The following is a 21,929-nucleotide window of genomic DNA, read 5'->3' on the forward strand; positions in this document are numbered from 1 at the left end:
GCGTTTACCTCAGTTTCGCTCTAACCATTATGTAGTGTAGATGCCCAAATTTTATTATGGATTAATATACGCCACAAGAGTGAGCAGAAATAGTGACAAGATTTATTAGAAATAATCGGTCAATTATTGCCACTCAGCGGAAATGGCATCAAAAATATCCCAATCGCCCAGTGCCTCACAAAACCACAATTTATCCTTTACATGCGAATTTTCGACAGTACGGTTCAACAGCAGACAGGCCTCGTTCTGGAAGACAACGCACGTCTCTTAACGCTGAATATATGGTTTTGGTGCGCGATAGTCTTGCAGAGTCTCCAGAAACATCAATTCGGAAATGTGGTTACCAGTTTCACATTTCTGCACACAGTTTAAGGCGAATTTTGAAAATATTCAAACGTTCAAAATTCAATTAGTCCAAAAATTGCTGCCGAGAGAACCTGATCAACGAGTTGAGCACAGTAATGCAGTCCTAAGACTGTCATGTCAGGTGAAAGACAAGATTTTTCGCCTAAATTGATAATGAGCGATGGAGCCCATTTCCTTCTCAGTGGCCACGTCAGCAAACAGAAGAGTCAAACCGAGTCAGTGTGAGGAATACTGAATCCCCAATTAACTCACGAAATAGCACTGTTCCCTATTTTTTTTGAAAATGGCCAAGGTGTTGCAGTTACTGTTATTGCTGAACGACACCAAGTCATGAATCGACATTTTCTTGCGCCTGAAATGTAAGAGCAAGGATTAGAGGACATGTGGTTTCAGCAAGATGGGGCCACAGCACACACAGCTTGTTCAACAATTCAATTATTGAATGACGTTTTTCCACGAAAAGTAATTTCGCAAAGTGGCGATTTAGCATGGCCGGACAGATCTCCGGATTTAACAGCACCAGACTTTTTCCTATGGTGTTTCTTAAAATCAAAACTTTATGTGATTAAGCCCCAAACGATTCAACATCTTAAAAACAATATTCGTCACGATATTGAAGAAATTCAGCCTCAAATGTTGCAGGATGTCATGAGAAATGTCTTAAAATGAACCGAAAGTTGTATAGCGAATCGCCGATATCATTTTTCAATCACAACGAGAAAAAAAGGACAAAATAAACTTGTTTGTGAAGACCAAACTTACTTATCTTTCCTTTGAGCAGATTTATAGGCAATCAAAATGGTAGCGGGACTATTTTCCCACGTTGTATAGACTATCCAAGGTAGCAGTGGACTTACGTCAGCAAGTTTTCAGACACTATTTTCGTATTCATTTTATTCCATTTCAAAAGAGATACAATGATGTCTGATAAGTTCAAACATGTCACCGAATCAGACTGAAAATATCGTTCGGTTGTCAAATGTCTGAAGAATTCTTCCAACCATTAGTAATAAGAGGTTAAAAACTGGCAAATTCAAAATTCAAATTCAATTTCATTTATTAAGGGGTTTGAAATCGTAGCTCTTCCATGAATGCTAGTTTATGGCGGTCCTATAAAAGTGGGGGGATTTGATCCGGATCTTCGCATCTATTGAGTAACGTTTTCAGCCTTTCATCTTCACATTTTTGTCGGTTTTTCTTTCGTTTCTAACGTTTCTAACATCCTCTGCCTTTTATGTGAAATTTTTCAAGGTATTTTAAATAATACAGGTTCTCTCCATCCAATCCAATAATCAAAGAATATCCTCAATCCATCCAAGAATACGCTATATAAATGATGCTATATCAGAAAAAATTAATGATGTAAAAAAGTTACTAATAATGTATACAAAATTAAAAAAGTATTCGTTCCACAAATTGATTTAGTCTTTTTTTTAGTCTCGTTATAAAAAAGGCTGCCTTCTCTCTTCCTAGGTAATTATATGATCCCAAATTAGGAAGTGTATAAGGATGAGGAGGTTCGAAAATAGACCCGAGACCCTATTTTGGCATTCAGATTACTTTTTTTTCCGGACCCAGATAATCTATTTGATAATTAAAATTATATCGAGTTGGGAACAGTAGCTTAAATTTAATTTAAAAAGTAAACGTAAAGATCTCGTCCCACAAACTCTGGATTAACGTTTCAGCTCGACCTTATTTTTAGAGCTATGATATATATTTTTAAATTTCTTTGTTCTGATGTCGAATTTTTTTTATAATAACAAACATGGGTTACGATTCTACAAATTTTTAAAAAGTCTGATCTTTCACACCATTAAAAAAAAAGAAAAATATCAATTTCTTCACTGTTTGAAGAGAGTAAATACTCTCGTGCAATATTCTTGAAAGTCTCACCAGTTCTTGACCGGGTATGGTATTTGGGGCCAATCTACAAAATTAGCAAATTGTTACCATGGAACTATTGTCACTGCTCATACATTTTCGAAAAAAGTTTCGCATGAAGGGGCATTCTCAACACTGAATATGTATTTCGACTGGAGTAACCCTTGGTGGTGCCTTAGGACCACTTCTGTATCTGATCTACATTGCTGATATTGCAACAATAATAGAAAGAGTACTTGGAACATTTGCCAAAAACACAGTTATCACGACAAAAGATATATATATCTGATTGTAGCTGTAGAAAAAGTACAAGTTGCCGTCAACAAGATTTATATCTAATTATATTACTTAACTGATAATTCATTACTCAAAAATAATAACCTAAATACCTCGGCATCCATCTCGATGGAAATATCATGTTAGACAAGAAACAGATCAGATCAGAATCAGAGTCAAACAACTACTGGTTACTCGGAAGATACTCTCAACTTGACCTACAATCAAAGAGATTGGTTTATCACTCAAATTTAAAGCCAATTTGTACAATGCTTCCTATCTCGCTACATAACCAAGTCGATGCTCGATACACTCGAAGACAAATAGGTTTCGAAGTGATCCAAGGTTTACTCTTAAAGCATGAACTCAGGTTGCTAAATTACAGCAACGTGGAAGCAATACAACTATTGGACAACGTGCAAGAAATCAGAAGATTGAAGCGAATCAAATATGATTATGTTATATATGTATTATGTCATGTATGATGGTACTAAATAGTGTAGGACTTATAGAGAATATAGTGACAAACTTACGAACTTCTATGCTGTCTAAAAGTTCCCTGAGTGTTTGATACAGTTTTTCGTCCAATATTCCTTGGATCAATTGTCTCAGAATTTTTAGCCCTTTAGGACGTTCTTTTCCACTGACAGTAAGATCATTTAAATAAAACCCCAGAATTGGAAGATTACGGAGCAGAAAATTCATAAGTTTTTAGAAGTGTTTGATGGTTTAGACAATATATTTTTTCTAGTCAAAAAACAAACGGAATTAATTTCGAAATTGTCATTTTGGGCTTGCCAAAACTGTTATTTTAAGCAAACAAATGTCAAAAACTTAGTATTTAACAGTTATTTTAGACTGTTCAAGCGCTGTTTACTTTTCCACCAACACATATAGTTGATCCAAAAAGTGTGAGTATTCAATAAGAGTAAAAAGTGTATTGATCTATATGACATCAGATATAACATGTCAATTGAAAAGTCCCCGGCCTGACACGTAGATGGCGCTACTAAAATTAAATCCATATGTTTTTAGCTAGCCATAACCCTCAAAAGATGCGTATATAAATTTGACAGCTGTCGGATCATTAGTCTGGGAATTATAGCATTTTGTGTGAAGCAACCTCCGTTATTGTGAAAAAAATGGATAAAAAGGAATTTCGCGTGTTGATAAAATATTGCCTTTTGAAGGCAAATAATACAGTTGAAGTAGAAATTTGGCTGGCACTGCCCCAGGAAAATCAACCATCAAGTATTGGTATGCTAAGTTTAGACGTGGTGAAATAAGCACCGAAGACGGTGGACGCCCAAAGGAGGTTTTTACCGACGAAAACATTAAGAACATTCACAAAATGATTTTGAGTGACCATAAGTTGAAATTGAATTAAATAGCGGACACTCTAAAGATATCAACTGAACGTATACATTATATTATTCATGAATATTTGGGTATGAGGAAGCTATGTGCCACGTGGGTGACGCGCGAGCTCACTTTTGACAAAAACAACGACGAGTTGATGATTCTGAGCAGTGTTTGCAAAATGATCAATAAAATAATAAATACCGTAATAAAACCAAGATTTCGCGTCGATATGTTACAATCCATAAAACATGGCTCCATCATTTCACTCCGATGTCCAATCGACAGTTATCCGAGTGGACTGCACACGATGAAACCGTTCCAAAGCGTGGGAAAAGGCAACAGTCAGCTGGCAAAATTATGGCGTCTGTATTTTGGGATACTCATGGAATAATTTTCATTGACTACCTCAAAAAGGAAGGGCCATCAACAGCGACAGTTACATAGCGTTATCGGGCCGTTTTAAGGATGAAATCGCCGAAAAACAACCGCATTTGAAGAAAAAGAAAGTGCTGCTTCACCAATACTATGCACCGTGTCACAAATCAGTGCAAGCGATGGAAAATATCTATGAATTGGGCTTCCAATTGCTTCCTCATCCACCGTATTATTCATATCTGGCCCCCAGCGACCATTTCTTGTTCTCAGATCTCAAAAGAATGCTCGCTGGGAAGAAATTTTCGTTGAATGAAGAGGTGATCGACGAAACTGAGGCCTATTTTTAAGCAAAGTACAAATCGTGCTATAAAAGTGGTAACGAAAATTTGAAGGGTCGTTATAATCAGTGTATCACCCTTGAAGGGAATTATGTTGAATAAAAAATACTAATTTTGCCAAAAAAATGTGTTTCACTATGGTAGACCGGGGACTTTTCAATTGACTTCTTATTTCAATAAATGTGTCACCGTACGCAATCAGAACACCAAGCTTAAATAACAAATTAACAAAAAAGAGTGGACTTAAGTACCAGTTAATTGAACCAGTCAATCTAAATGTTAATGTATTCGAATCGTCGATTCAGAAATGTCAGGAAACACGACTCGGTGCCCTTAGTCGTTTAAGAAGACGAGGGCCAGCTAACGGGGTATAATAGGCCCCTAAAAAGCTTATCCCTGTATATATTTTTGGATTCGGTTTCTTACATATTCATGACCGATGCAAATTCCGGAGGCGCATTTTAAATCCCGCCGTTTATCCCGTTTTAAATTCCCCAATTTTATAGTTCCTTCGAGTTAAAATATATCCACATGTTATTCGCAGAGATACACGGTTTTATGGTTCTTTCATTTATGCGGTAGTTGTGCTTTCATAACGCGGAAATATTTCTAAAAAAAGTCTTTATATAGAATAAAAGAATAAGGTTCCATCATTATAACGAATTGTCCCAATATACAGCTTATTTGCCTGATTTAGGTTAACTTAAGTTCTGGTTTTAAATATGCCTTTAAAATGTTCATAGTGAAAAATAATCTTATAATATTACAAATATCGAGACTAACGAACAATAATTAATTTTTAACCAACTTCAAAAAAGGAGGAGGTTCTATGTTCGGCTGTATATATATATATATATATATATATATATATATATATATATATATAGATATTTCTGTATAATGTTATTTCTGAACTGATGTAACGGAAAAACGGAAATAGTTCAGTGTAGAAGCCTTTATTAAGTTTGCTTTTTAAGCACTAACTGTAGTATATGCGAAGTACTAGAATTATCGCAGCTAACTGCTTCTATGGTACAGTAGTTAGAAAGTTCAGCTCACATGCTTATTGCCCTTCTTGTTATTCTAGTTTGATTAGAACATTTCTTAGACGATCTAGACTAGGTAGCGGACCTACAGGCCTGAAGTGTTCCTTATTTTCAATCATTGTTTCTTTATTCCTATTTTCCGACAGACGGGCTGCGCCTTTATTTGGCTCACCCTGTGTAATACTTAATAATATAACTGCGAAATTTATTGAGTAAATATCTAACACTAAAAAGAGGAAAATAAACTATTTTTAACAAAAAAATTCAACCGACTTCAAAAAATAAATAAGGAACTCACCAAAAAGTAAAAAAGTATCAAACTTAGATTTTTAACACAAGTTTTTTTTTAAATAAAATATGTATATAATAATCTTTGCAATAACTAAATAAAAATAACCTATCTACTACACGTATATTTTATTCTACTATATACGCACAATTTAGCTTAATACCTACCTAAATCTATTTATCTATTTACGATATTATTTTAACTACTACCAACAGATCTGTTTGAAGTCGGTACCTAGCATAAACAATACAATAATAATAATATAAGTTTCAGACATATACATTATAATATTATAATATAATATTATAAATTGATAAATAGGTTTAAATAAGTATTAAGCTAAATTGTGTATATAGTAGAATATAAAGTACGTGTGGTAGATATTTAATATAGTTAAATAAGGTTTGTGTTTTTGTTTAACGATTGAGATGGGTTAGGTCTGTTTTTTAATAGACGAAAGCGCTCAGAGTCGATCTGTATAGTCGTTTAATAAGTCACCTCTTTTTTCCTTAACTAAAATACTATTTAAAGTAAATTAATAGGATTTCTATTCTTTTAAACCCTTTCATATTTTTTAAGATGTGTACAGAGTTATAAATAAAAATCGACATTTTAGTTATCATTTTATCTACGTCAATATTATGGTAAATATGTATCTATCAGCTCTATAAAATTCGCCTTAAATAGAACCACATACCATAGATGATTGACGGACTTAAAATAGAAGAGAAATAAGAAAATATAGAGCAGTAGTGTTATCGTTTCCTTTGTGGGCATCCATTATAACGATTTCAATGGATCAATCAATCAAAACGAATAAAAACATCGGATGATTAATAGGGCAAAAATGACCGGCATAACGGAAATATATTTAGGCTACGGCTCGCCATCGAGAAAATCATGGCTTATTCAAAAATAAGGTAAAACAGAATATGGCCATAAATTATCCAATACAAAAAATAGACGGACGCCTTGGAAGGAGATTCGGTAGAAATTTATTGGTATCGCTTCAGTCAGTCGACCGTTTCGTCTTTAAAAAAATGAAATATCCGGATAACTATTTCAAAACAAGACAATCAGAATGTCTTTATTATATAATCGATATATTTTGGACTTATTTTTACTTTAACAGTATATGTGGTATTTTATTAAGAATGGCACTCTTTTAGACAGTAGAGTTTTATTAATCGGTTTGACTCACAACACAGCTATCAAAGATTTAATTATATTTACATATTGATTGGTGCAGTGGTAAAGGAAACAGGACGGTCCACGTACTGTTGCGATAGTAGCCGGTTCGAATGCCGCTGGGGCATGATCGTAAATTTATGCTTGTATTTGTTTAATATTTGTGATTGTCCTACACAAGAGTGTAAAATCCTACAAGGAAAATGATCCCAGTCACGCCAGTAACCAAGCTAGGTAAGACCGGATGTGTATCAGGAGCGCCGTCCTCGCTCCTTTATGGGCTATATCTCCTCTATCCTGGGCTACACAAGCTGGAAGATTCTCGTTATTCAACTTTTATGTAAATAGGAACAATAAGCCACAGCAATGTTAGTTAATACAATCTTATTAAAGTTGTAACTAAAACACTATCCAAACGAAGTGAAACAATGAAGATATCTTGACAAAGACAGATATTAAATATTAGAAACGTTCTGACTATATGAGATAAAGGATTTCGACTGGTGACTGAATATAAAAAAAATAAACCTAAACAGAGAGAGGTAACTAAATACCAAAATAGCGATTCCTATTTCCTTTATTCCTGGACAGAAGCATATAATCTTCTTGATCTTCTAAATTGTACAGGGTTGAATTAACAGGTCAATTGAAAAGTCCACATAGTAAAACACATTTTTTGGCAAAATTAGTCTTTTTTATTCAGCATAATTCCCTTCAAGGGTCACACGAAGCCTAATTCATGGATTTTTGGAATCGTTTTCAGTGACTTATGACACGGTGCATTTTCTTGGTGAAGCAGCACTTTCTTTTTCTTCAAATGCGGCCGTTTTTCGGCGATTTCGTCCTTGAAACGGTCCAATGACTCTATGTAATAGTCGATGTTTATGATCCTTCTTGTTTCAAGGTAGTCAATGAGAATTAATCCATACACATCCAAAAATACAGATGCTATAACCTTACCAGTCGACTTTTGTATGTTCCCACACTTCGGGGCAGGTTCATCATGTGCAGTCCACTCGGATGACTGTCGATTGGACTTCGGAGTGAAATCATGAAACCATGTTTCATCCATTGTCACATATCGACGTAAAAACTTTATTACGCTTTATCATCTTCAAACACTGTTTTTGGTCAAAAGTGAGCTCGTGCGGCACTCACTTTGCACAGAACGTTCTCATACCCAAATATTCGTGAATGATATGATGTACACGTTGAGTTGATATCTTTAGAGTGCCTGCTATTTCATTCAATTTCAATTTACGGTCATCCCAAGTCATTTTGTGGATTTTTAAAATGGTTTCGTCGGTAACAATCTCCTTTGAGCGTCCACTGCGTTGACCGTCTTCGATGCTCAATTCGCCACGTCTAAACTTAGCATATCAATCCTTGATGGTTGATTTTCGTGGGGTAGTGTTCGGAAACTCGAAATCAAGCCAAGTTTCGCTTCAATTGTATTTGTTTCCTTCAAATAGTAATATTTTATCGACACGCGAAATTCCTTTTTATCCATGTTTTTCACAATAACAAAAGTTACTTCACTCAAAATGCTATAATTCACAAATTAATGATCCGGCAGCTGTCACACACATACATACATGTATACAGGCATGACCTGAGGGTTAGGGCTAATTAAAAAATATGGATTTAATTCTAGTAACGCCATCTATATGTCAGGCTGCAATAGCCTTAAGATTGTTTACCCTAAATATTAACAAATATTTTAGTATCAACATCCCGTATTAGCCTGACAGTTGTTGAACTTTATTTTTTTAATTAACTTTCTAATGTTCAATAAAGAAAAGGTGTATTAAAATATTAGATTCCCTCATGGGAAAATAACAAAACCAAATTCCAAACAAAAGGAGAGGGAAGACAGGCGCGCGCGAGAGAGTAAGAGGCCAAGTAAAATTCAAATAAACTGAAATTATTTATTTAGAATCTCCCTTTCCTCCCTTTCACTGCCTTAATTAGTATTTAAAGCGAAAGGGATATAATAAAGAAATATTTTAATGGACTTATCCTTTTTAATCAAATTTAATATATTCGAAGACTATATAGATAATGAAAATACGGCGAACTTTTCATGTTTGTTTTATTACCGAGGAGAATATGAAGTGTTCCTTGATTAAATTATTAGGCGTCGTGACTTTGTGAAGAAGTTAAAGGAGTACCTGCCGGGGGAAACATTTCTTTGAAGAATATTTTATTGTTTAATGATAAAGGGAATATTTATTATTTAGACCTGGAATAAGTCGGGTCAAAAGGCGTTGCGTATAACAATACTGCAATGACTTTGGAGCGTCAGTTTGTAATTTTCCACATGACAGCAATAATCCACGATTACCGAAGTATTTTGATGGGACCAGCTGTTAAGACCACTTCCTCGGTGGATATTCTGGTATTCCCTGGTATAAATAACAATCTTAACTTGTTATTTATACCAGGGAATAGAAAAAAAAAGAGTTAAACTGCGAATATATTTTTATTGTTTTTCACAGTATACGCAACGATGATCGATACACATTTGCATACGCTTAAACCAATTTTCAAAGCATTTATGCCATTCCGAATGAGGTATAGGCAAAACAGGATATTTGAACGCTTCAATAGCTTCTTTGGACGATGAAAATCGTTGACCACGCAGTTTATTTTTCACTGATGAGAACGAAAAGAACTCACTGGATGCCAAATCAGTGCTGTACGGCGCATGACCCATCAATTCGATGTTTTGAGTGCTCAAATAGTCTCTTGTTTGAGCCGATGTGTGAGAGTTGGCATTGTCATGATGAAAAACCATCCGGCATCTCTTATTTGTTTTCCTTATTTCACCGACTACTTCTGCCAAACAAATGGTTGTGTACCAATCAGAATTTACTGTTCTACGATCCTATAGAGGCACTGTTGCAATATGACCAATTTTTCCGAAGATACAGGCCACCATTTTCTTTGAAGTGCTTCTTGCGCGAACAACTTTTGTTGGATTTGGTTCATCGTGGAACACCCATACAGTCGACTGCTGCTTACTTTCGGGCTAATACGAATAAATCCATGATAAACGTCTTTCGAAGCGCTGCGATTGAATTTCTTGAGCATTTATTTACACCAATCGACACGAGCATTTTTTTTCAGCAATTGTCAAATTGTCTGGCATCCAACGAACAAAGTTATGTGCGAAAGTGCACAGCTAAGTCTTCATGTAAAATCGCATATACGCTGGTGGAACTAATGCTTAGGGATGCCTTACTCTCACAATAGGTGACATGACGATCTTGCTCAATCAATTCGTACACTGCATCGATATTTTCCTATGTGTTTTTCTCTCTACGTGTTTGCTTTCTATATTCTCTTCGTTTCTATATTCTTTCTATATAACAGTCGTGTGTCATTCATGTGCTGTACTATAAACTGAATTTTCTCCTTTCGTTATAATCTTCCGATGATTCAATACTGAGATATTTTTTGTTTCTTTACTTTTCATTCTGCCCATCATTGTTACATCTCTGACTCTCTTGAAGTATGTTCTACTAATTGTGTCTTAGCTTTATATCTCTTTGATAATACACGTGTCTGTCAACCAAATATTAAGACGAATGTTCGATTTTGATAGTTAATTTTTGTTAATATATTTTCTGTTTATATCGAAGTACTGGTTCCTTCAGTCAAATAATTGACGCATTCATTATCTCGAAAGGTTTAAAGCGAGGAGATAGGCTGGGCCCAACCCCAATTAATTTAATTCTAGAATACATGGTAAGGCAGGTAGGTCTCAGGATGGAAAACAAGACGCTACAGTTGGCTGCATATGCAGACGACATCTATATTATTAGCTGAAGAAACTAACGACATGGTCTTCGAAAGAAAGGCGTTGAGAAAGATAATGGCACCAATTAGGAACAAGGTCATCTGGAGAATTTTATCTGGTCAGCAATTATATAATCTGTTTAAGGAACCCTCACTTTCAGAATGAATCAGACTACAACGATTACAGTGTATAAGAATCTACATTTAATAAGAATGGAAGAGAATTTGTTACTGATCAAAAGTTTAAATGGTCAAATGCGTATCCCGAAAAGGCTGTGAAGATTCAGGCGAATTTAGGTGAAAGAGAAGCATGGTGGCAGTAGATAAAGGAGGCTAAGGTCCAGTTTGGGCCCGCCAAGGAAAGAAGAAGAACAATTCATAGATTTTCCAGTGTCAGCATTCCATTTCCATCTAGTGGTATGTCTTTTTATTATAAACTATTTATCATTTTCTTTTATTGTTTCTTCTATTGTCAATTTATATCCACAAGGCTCACAGCATCGAAAAATCGGTTTGTTTTCTGGCATCTTCATAACAAGTGGAGCGCTGTTCATATAGTTCATGGCTCATATGTCCGGACAAGCAGTAATCAGAAGCAGCAAAGTCTGGACAATACGGCGGGTAGGGTAGTATTTCGCGTTTTAATTCACTTCTTATCAATTCGGCTAAATGACACATACGGAAAAGTGAAGCTTGTCAGTGAGGCTTCAACATTAAGTTGGTTACAAATGTATCCAATGAAATTTAATATAGGGAACACCATCTGTTGTAGACCATTTAAAATGAATTTATATATAAGCTTACACGAAGATCTTTGTTCAGATTCAATTAATATTTAGTGAGTTGAAGCCAACAAATCTGTACCGAAGAATTGTTATTTCCTATTAAACTGATAAAACCATAAAATGTGAAAATGTTCTAAATGTTACTTACATTTTTGGCCAACAGTTTTCCATATGTAATGTGAGCGGCTACATGGTCAGGTTCAGCATCTAACGCAGCACGATACCATTTTTCTGCTTCTTCATCCTGTTGCATTTTAGCCAATGTTTCACCTAAAACGTTGTACACCTTCTGGAACAAAATTAAAGAATAGATTAAAAATGAAGACGGCTTTATGTTAGTGAAATCTTTAATATAGTTTGTGAAAATATGCGTAGAAATATTACAACTGATGGTATGTTACTGGTGTACTACCCAGTACCTACTACCCATGTTTAAGGCGTGATAACAACTTTTTACAACATAAAGATTAGTTTACATTATTAGGTGCATCTATGTAGATGTTAGATTATATAAATAGAGTAGAACTAATCCGGCTTAGCAAAAGAAATATTTCCTTTCATGAAAACAACTTCCTGTTAAATGTACCATCGGTTTTGTTGGAGAACAAATAACACCTGCTAAATAAAACAATATTTCTACAGGTCCTAATGCAGTGTTCAAGGAAGCTTTTTGTTTCCGTATTTGGAAAGGTCATCATAAACAGAAAAAACCTAATACCAACACATCAGTTTTTGGTTTATTAGCAAGCATTCAACAATTGACCAAGTCCACAGAACAACAGATGTTATTGAAAAAAAGTACGAATATAAAAAAGTAGACTCAGTTATATTCTTAGAAGTTCGATAAGGATTCGATAAAGTTTGGCATGAAAACCTTGTTCATAAACTGCAGAAAATGTTACCAAAACAACGCACCGAACTACTAGAATCGTACATTACAGCCAGAATGTTTGGAGTTAAACAAAAAAAGCTTACTCTGCAATAAAAGGAGATATAGAGGGCGTAACATAAGGAAGTGTACTGGGGCCAATGCTTTATCTGCTCTACACTTGTGATATATCACAAATGGAGGATATTACGATAGCTACATTTGCTGATGATACTGCGCTATAGCTGTCGGAGATAATAGTGAAGAAGCCATACGAAAATTACAACAGGAAATTGATAATTTAAATAATTGGACAAAAGCTTGAAAATAAAAATTAACGAAAGTAAATCTGTGCATGTGCAGTTCACCTACAATCGTATCGTACAAGCACCAATAACACTAAATAATATCATTCCATATAGCAACAACGCTACATATCTCGGAATGAATCTTGATGCAAAACTCCGCTGGAAGGAACATATAAAGAAGAAAAGAAAACATCTGGAATTGAAATATAGGAAAATATATTAGCTAATTGGAAGAAAATCTCAATTATCAGTACATAATAAATTGTTATTATAATTGTATAAACAAATACTGAAACCTATATGGACATACGAGTAACATACACAAAATACACAATACAATTTTTTCAGAACAAAGTCCTGAGAAATATTGTACTATATATGTATTTGTATTTCAATTACGTATTTGCATTATCCCTTTTACATCTCTTTTATTATTTATTAAAACTTTTATTATCAAACTATACTAAACATTCATTATCCCCTGTTTATTATTCTCTTTTCATTGTTTTCTGTTTATTTATCCATTTATCTTTGCCTATTTTATTTTCTTCTATATTATGTTTTATTCGGATCTTTCCCATATTTCTCATATTAGTATAAGTTAGTTAATATCTTATTGTGTGTATTTTATAATTCCGAAAATGATGTTGAAGCGGTCAAAGTAACTAATTTGTGGTTATGAATTATTGATTATTTGAATCACATATAAACACCACCGGAAGTGGTCCCTGCTGGCTCTTTATGGCAGAGTATCTAGCGTGTTTGGCTTTTTTCTGTGTGCCCATTGCATTTCATCATAGTCGGAGTTAGGAAAAGTGAGTATACAACAGCAAGTGTTGCTTATTTATTCATTTGAAGTTTTGGCTTTACCTTAGCGAGGTCTACTAAACTTAGTGGCAGGATTTAGCGTGTCTGCTTATCTCTATCTAATTGCACGTCCATTATTGTTAGCGTTAGAGCAGAAGGTGGTACGACCTTTCCTTCATACCGTGTGCGTATGTCACACTTCATGTTTGTTATGCTTATCATTGCGCATCAATTATTACTGCCGTCTTTCACGATTGTCTATCATTGTTATTGACTTGGACTAAGATAGTATTACATAACATCAAAAGTATATGAGCTGATAATCATTAAGTGAAAATATTTCATATGTCTTTTAATTTCACTCTTGTTACTGAAAATTGGTTCCTCAGGTACGTTTTCATTTCATTTGCAAAACTTCCACCTGACTACATCAATATCAAAATTTCGTACTTTTAGAATTTGTTATATATATTTTGTAAGAAGCTGTCCAGTTATCACTTATTTTGATCTCCGTTTCCATTTATCTCAGATGTCTAAATTGTTTTATTTATTGCCGTGGTTTTAAAATTAGCCCTACACAAGTAATTCCAATACTACCCAACCCAGTCCTCATAAATATTAAAACTGTAAGTACCTCTCGCGCCATTATTAACCGAAACGAAAATAGTTTCGACTGTTTTTTGGGACAATAGTCCTCGATAAAACAGAGGGCGCGCTACACGCATCCCGTCCGTTTATTTCTTCTCCGAAAATAACATCCGCAATGCATATATTTAGGCGAAACAATAAAAATCTCGGCCGTTGCCAACTTCATTGTGAGAGAAAAACAGCGGCATTTTATACGTACGTCGACGAGCGCTATGATTTATCACTCGTCGGACCCACGCCGCCCCCTCGCCGCCCTTCCTCGCCCGCCCTTTTGTTCGTCGGTCGCATTCAACATGTCGGAAAACCATATTTTTGTTTATGTACGGGGTTTTTGCGATAGCGGGCCGTTCTTTTCGCTAAATAAACTTTTATCTGTGCCTAATCAAGTTTTTGTTTATGGCCGTCGTTTTTTTTTTTCGGCTGCTGTGTGTGCGTTTGTGCGCGTTGGAAAAATGCGGAAATATTTTTTCGCTCATCTTCTTTGTTCCGGTTATCTCGTTTGTATTTTTGTACGTGCAGATCGTTTTGTTTGTTACTATTCGAGCTGATAATGAATTATCAAGCGAAAAGTTTGGTTTTAATAGCCATCGTCTTGTGCCAGTTTACTTTGTCAAGCTCCGCGCTGAGTAATAATTTAAATTAATGTTGGGAACCATCGATTGATTGGTAATTTACAGTAGTGGCTAATTTTGAAATATCCCAGCCGTATTCGATAAAATTCGCTAGTTTCCATACAATTATGGGACGTTGCCCTTTACAAGCAATCGAAAGATTGAATACTAATAGATCAATTGAAAAGTACCCGGCGTGACACATAGACGCTACTAGAATCCATATGTCCAAATCCATATGTTTCATAGATAGCCCTAACCATCAAAAGATGCGTGTATAAATTTGACAGCTGGTGGATCATTAGTTTGTGAATTATAGCATTTTGAGTAAATCAACTTTTATTATTGTGAAAAAAATTGATAAAAAGGAATTTCGCGTGTTGATAAAATATTGCTTTTTGAAGCGAAAAAATACAGTTGAAGCTCGGCTTGATGCCGAGTTTTCGGACACTGTCCCAGGAAAATCAACAATCAAGGATTGGTATGCTAAGTTTAGACGTGGCGAAATGAGCACCGAAGACGGTAGACGCCCAAAAGGGGTTGTTACCGAAGAGAACATTAAAACAATCCACAAAATGATTTCGAACCACCGTAAATTGAAATTGAATGAAATAGCAGAGACCCTCAAGATATTAACTAAACTTCTACATCATATCATTCACGAATATTTGGGTATGAGAAAGGTCTGTGCAAAGTTGGCGCCGCGCGAACTCACTTTTGACCAAAAACAACGACGAGTTGATGATTCGGAGAAGTTCGGATTGAATTTGATTCGGATTGAAGATGATCAAGCGTAAAAAGAACGAGTCTTTGGGTAGATATGTGACAATGGATGAAACATGACTCCATTATTTCACTTCAAAGTCCAATCGACAGTCATTCAAGTGGACTGCACACGATGAACCCGCTCCAAAGCGTGGGAAAAAACGCTGGTAAGATTATGGCGTCTGTATTTTTTCATTGACTACCTTGAAAAAAGGAAGGACCATCAACAACGACTATTACATAGCGTTATTAGACCGTTTGAAGGACGAATTGCCATGAGTGACCCAATATACCTTTCTGAAATATCCATGTCTTATCTAAATACACAAACTGATAAAATAATTCATCCTTGATTCTGTTATGTCTTTAATAGTTGTATTTCTTTAAAAAATGTCTGCAATTTCCATTAAACGCCTCGATGGGTTATTTTTACACCAGTTAAATCTTATATTACCCAGCAGTGCATAAATGATGTTTTACATCCCCCAAATAGCTGCATATCCTTCAACTGTTTATGAATTATTTTCAGAATAATTGCTTTATTTCATGAAATAATTATATTAAATTATGTTTCGATTGAGAGAACTACCTTCTGTTTTTATTCATTTCGTATATTTCAACTCTGATGCAGCTAACATCAACACGCTAAAAATATTTTGAATAAAAACCGCCTAGATTTCAAATGTATTAAAACAAAACGTTGAAACAACATTTCACGGTTTATAATCCGTAATTATCGTATATTGAAGAATTTTGCGGATGTTTGACAAACGGACGACTTTTACAGGCTCATTCGGTTATATGTTCAAACCTGTCAAACAGCATTCTATCTTTTTTTAATTAGTATAAAATGAGAAGAAAAATATTGTCTGTTTTACAAATTTTCAACTTTCGACAGGCATATATTGATGACGTGAGTTCACTGCTGTTTTGAATAAACTATAGATATATATACTATTAAAGTGAAACTTCTGTAAAAGCGTCGTAAAAAAAGTCAACTATTAGTAAGAGAATCAAGAATGGGAGAATAACGACGTCATCAAAACTAGTCCCGTTCTTTACGACCCTCATAACCAAACATAAAAGCGGCACATCATATCTGTTTAGGCACCATGTTTTCCATATAAAAAGGAAACACAACGGGTTCGAGCCGTTCCATCGAACGAAAAAACATCCGCTAAACTACCAATCGATGTTGTCTGAATGAAAAAAACAAACGCGCAGCGTCTCCTCTTCGCCGCTCGCCACCAACGACGTCGGTCCGAACAAATGCCGCATTATCTTCGGAATAGGAGGGAGATAAATCGAGAGCAGCGGTCGCAGTGTGCCGCGGCATCTCGTGGGGGGATTTATACGAATTCTAACGAAATAAAAATTCAAAAATAAAGAGCCCTAATGCCGTCCTCGTGCCCCGATGGGTATATGATGCGCATTAGACGGCATATTATCTTTTGATGCATGGACGTGATACATCCAGAATACATTTGTCGGATTCCGGGAGTTTTTCTGGGATGTATATTGCGTCGTCGGACGTTGAGAATCGGGCTGAGAAGGATCGGTTCTGGATATCAGCGGTAATACCATCAAAGAAGATTTATTATCATTGCAAGACATATCACATTGGGTGCTTGTATGCATTCTTATCATTTTGTAGCTTTAAAAACTGCATTTATTGAGAAGAATTGGTACAATATAAACACTCATGTGAAAAGTTCCCGGCCTACCAAAGTAAAACACATTTTTCTGGCAAAATTAGTTTTTTTTTTATTCAACATAATTCCCTTAAAGGGTGATAGACCGAATTTTTTTTTCGAGCGAGCATTATTTTGAGATCTGAGAACAGGAAATAGTCGCTGGGGGCCAGATCCGGAGAATAAGGTGGATCTGGAAGCAATTCGAAGGCGAATTCATGGATTTTTGCCACCATTTTAACTCACTTGTGACACAGTGTATTGTCTTGGTGAAGCATTACTTTCTTTTTCTTCAAACGTGGCCGTTTTTCGGCGATTTCGTCCTTCAAACGGTCCAATAACGCTATATAATAGTCGGTGTTGAAGGTCCTTTCTTTTTCAGAGTAGTCAATGGAAATTATTCCATGCGCATCCCAAAATACAGACGCCATAAACTTGCCAGCCGACTGTTGCGTTTTCCCACGCTTTGAAGTGGGTTTATAGTGTGCAGTTCACTTGGATGACTGTTGCTTTGACTTCGGAGTGAAATTATGGAGCTATATGTTATCCATTGTGACATATCGACACAAAATCTCGGGACAAAATGGCCAAATTGCTACCGCGACATTACTGTCGACTGAAGAGTCCTATATTTTCGAAAAAAATGTAAAGTCTCACATGAAGAGTGGCATTTTTAACACATAAACATATCTCGGCTGTAGTTCAACAAGATAATGTCTTGGGACCACTCCTGCATCTGCTCTATAATACTGATATCCCAACAATAATAGAAACAGTACTTAAAACATTTGCCGACGACACAGTTATCATGGCAGAAGATATATCTGTGTCTAAGGCCGCAGGAAAAGTACAAGTAGCAGGCAAGATCTACTTTAGATCTACAAACGGACTACGGACTGGAAAATACAGCTAAACAGCTCCGAATCTATCCAAGTTAATTTTACATTCCGACGAAATGAGGAAAACTTGACAGCTGAATACCTTGGCATACATCTCGAGAGTAGGTTAAATTGGAAAGATCATGTTAGACAAAAAGCAGAGCAGATTAGACTCAAAGTCAGTACAGTTGCTTGGCTGATCGGAAGATACTCTCAAATTGACCTAAAATCAAAGAGATTGATTTATCAGTCAATCATAAAGCCATTTTTAACCTCTGAGGTGCAAATATAGGGCTGCACTAATATCAAACCAATTAGTAAACCAGCGCATCCAAGTTCTACGATTAATTACCAATGCTTATGGGTACGTAGCCAACGAAGAACTGTAAGTGGCCTCGAACGAAGCGAAATTATGCGAAATTTTCCAATATTTTGGATTAAAACATGAAATAAGTTTGCAAAAACGCAGCAACGTGGAAGCAATACAGCTGCTGGAGAATACGAAGGAAGTCAGAAAATTGAAGCGAACGAAACAACACGAACTTGTTTAGTATATAAGTGTATTCTTAGCTTTAGCTTAAGTTGTTTAGTTTTATTCTAGTTTCAGAAATAGATACAGATGTATTAATCCCGTAGTCGCGATACTTGTATATTAATACAAGTACACCAGAACAGTAGTAATAAATGATTTGTAACTGTAGAATCTGTAAATAAAGATTTGTACTAAGCATATCTAATATAAGATGTAAAACAAATTTAAGTTTTTAAATTTGGTTTTTAGTTTTGTGACAAGCTATATTCTTTATATTCTTGTGTAATAATTGTTCTGTCTTATTTTTGCAGAATTTAAGGTCTTATTTTTGCAGAATTTAAGGTAAATTTTAATTATGACCACATTAGAATTTTCAAAAAGAAGCATAAATATCTATTTCTCTAAAGAAATAAATTGAGAAGTTTGAAAATACTGCCATGTATACCGGTAATATTGCAAGGAAAAATTATTATATATATTTTTATGACACCACTTCTTACATAACAAGTTCATATACACTGTCCACAATTGGAAAAGTTCTCTTTTGAATTGATTCATTGAACCGGCTTCAGATTACTTTTCAAGGAATAGCTAGGGGGTTGCCTATAATCGCAATTGGAGCTGCAAGGCGCTGAAAATTGCCTAGCCACGATCTATGAATATCGGGAGTCATCAATGTTTTGAGAAAGTAGAGTTCTACAACAAGCATCGTAGTTCAGCGAGTGGAGGGCCCCGCGGCCCCGCTGTGATCTAAACTAGTCTACAAGAAATTGGATAGAAGCTTGTACTTTGAGGTATACGATTACCAAAGGTGCACCCATTCCATATCACGAAAATGGCTAAAAACTACAATTCAGAAGATAGATACTCACAAACAGAAGATAAAAACTCACAAGGCAGCAACCATATTTAATTATAACCATTCACACGCTAGTTTCAAATAAATGTTTTAATCATCATACCTTTTAAAACATACACACTTATTATATTAAAACAAAATATATTTGATAATTACATAAACGTATACATTGTAGTTTAAGCCGATTACTCGAAACAATCAATACCATACTCTTTTAATTAATATGGAATACTGTTTGGCTTTATTTAATTATATTATAACGAGTGTTAGTACTAGAAATAATCCCTGGGAAGATACAAGGCTTGTTAGTAACAAAGCCATGTAATCCATCAGGCAGACATTTTGCGTTTATCATTTGTTAGTCGGTTAGATTTGATAACAATAAAAGTACTATTCATTAACAACTTATTGTTCTAAATAATTTAATTACCATACACGCTAATTAGTGTTTAATATAAATGGGTTTTAATGGAAATATTATTTGCTTTGTAATTGTTGACTCTAAACAAATTTAAATATAAGCTCATTAATTAAGTTTATGATATATATTGTATCATAATTAATTATTATACAGGTATATAAAAAAAACCTTGTTTTGATTTGTTTGATTATTTTGGAGTTACTTTAGAAACTAGGAAATAATATGGAAACTTTTCAGAGCGTCAGGACTCGGGAGACTTTTCCCTCAGGATTAGTTTTTAACAGATTCATCACAAAAAAATTTAAGCAGTTCTGTTTCCCAACGGCAATCTTTGTACTTTTATTCCTGTAGGGCATTACGTGCTCCTCAAAGAGACCCGAAAGGATTTGGAATTGGTTCTTCGCATATTAAAATATGGAGACCATGATTAGTATATAGTTTTGATGTCTATAGGATAGCAGAGACCGGAAAATTACTGAACCAAGGGTAGTTGGCCACCAAGGGAGCTTAGGGTTGGTGAAAAGAACGTCCTCCAAGAAACATTGGCACCTCATAATTAAGTTCTTTTAACACCGCTGCATATAAAGTTGGGGTAGACCAAGCAATGTATCAAATCGTTTCCCTAAAATGGAGGAAGCATCAATCAAATACACAGTTTCAAAGTTTTTACTCTCAGAGGCAAAGGTGAAGGAAGATGTTTTTGTCAAGACCATGAGGGATCCTCAAAAGGAAGGGTGAATTGAGTTTAAGGAGGCCTAGCTATAGACAAATCGTCAAAATAATGCCACATCATTTCAAGTTGCCATTTTTAGGTTGCCTAATGAGTCTACAAGCACATTAATTTCCATTTCCACCTGGAACGATTTCACCAGGATAATACAGACGAAAAAAATATACCAGGAAAAATGAAGAGTCGTCTCAATGATATTAGGCTATTGTTGTTAGACAAAGCTTCCAGATCTCTGCCACAAGCGAAAATATACAAAAGGGAGCCTCAGAGGGAAAAATAAAAGATTTTAATGTATGCTAATGCGCGTATATTAGAAGAACAAACCTGTATAGTTAATGGTTTTGTAAATAAAAACTCGTTTAACATTTTTACCCAAATTGTCTAGAAACATGTCGGGCCATGACAGAAAGGATATCAGCACACCCAAAAGAGGGATTCAGCATACAAAAATTACGCCACTCTAAATAGCTCTTAAGCTGTCTGAAAGTTATTTGACCTATGGTGTTGTCCAATGACTCTTGCAATTCAATCTATTGATATTGACACGAAAATTACCACTTTTACATTCATTGCGAAGTAATTACGTTTATTTATATATAGGGTGCCCTTCGCTGGGCTACAGTGTGAACAATATTTTTTGTTAGCCCGTCTTTAGCTAATACAAACAAACTTGATGGTTTACCCACTCGAGACCATGCAACGTATAATTGCCCATAAGAACCATATTGATCTATATTAATTGCACACTGTATTTAAGGTACTTAATTCGATAAGGATTAATGCCGTATTGCTTAAAATAGCTTCGTAAATAAGCCATTTTCTCACGTAAAAAGTAAACAATAAAAATGGTTAATGTGGGTTATCCCTAAAAGATAAACATATACCATCGCGGACTTTTTTGTAGACCTTTTTATGGTGTACAATACTGTAGTACATTAATTTGATCTAACTCGTAGGGTTAGGCAGCGTTTTTGCTAATTACTAAATAAGCCTAAAAAAATAGGTTAATTTACGACATCACGTTAGAAACCTCTAAAATTAGCAATGTTGCCTTAGTATATTATGCATGTCTTATACATATAAACCTTCCTCTTGAATCAC

The 21,929-nt window shown here is 35.1% G+C and overlaps 1 protein-coding gene across 2 annotated transcripts in view; it reads right to left on the bottom strand.

The window, feature by feature from the left end:
- LOC143205184 (protein O-mannosyl-transferase TMTC2) overlaps positions 1-21,929 on the bottom strand; it is a 456,770-nt gene that overhangs the window by 50,803 nt on the left and 384,038 nt on the right. The window contains exon 9 of one of the 2 annotated variants that reach the window (XM_076418306.1): positions 11,859-11,996. In XM_076418306.1, coding sequence (XP_076274421.1) covers positions 11,859-11,996 — 138 coding nt within the window. Of the gene's footprint in view, positions 1-11,858; positions 12,000-21,929 lie in introns of both variants that reach the window. The other variant, XM_076418305.1, reaches the window with a different exon arrangement.

The sequence above is a fragment of the Rhynchophorus ferrugineus genome, unplaced genomic scaffold (assembly GCF_030347505.1).
Source record: "Rhynchophorus ferrugineus isolate W39M unplaced genomic scaffold, kcgeb_rfMv2 rfM11, whole genome shotgun sequence".
NCBI classification, from domain to species: domain Eukaryota; kingdom Metazoa; phylum Arthropoda; class Insecta; order Coleoptera; family Curculionidae; genus Rhynchophorus; species Rhynchophorus ferrugineus.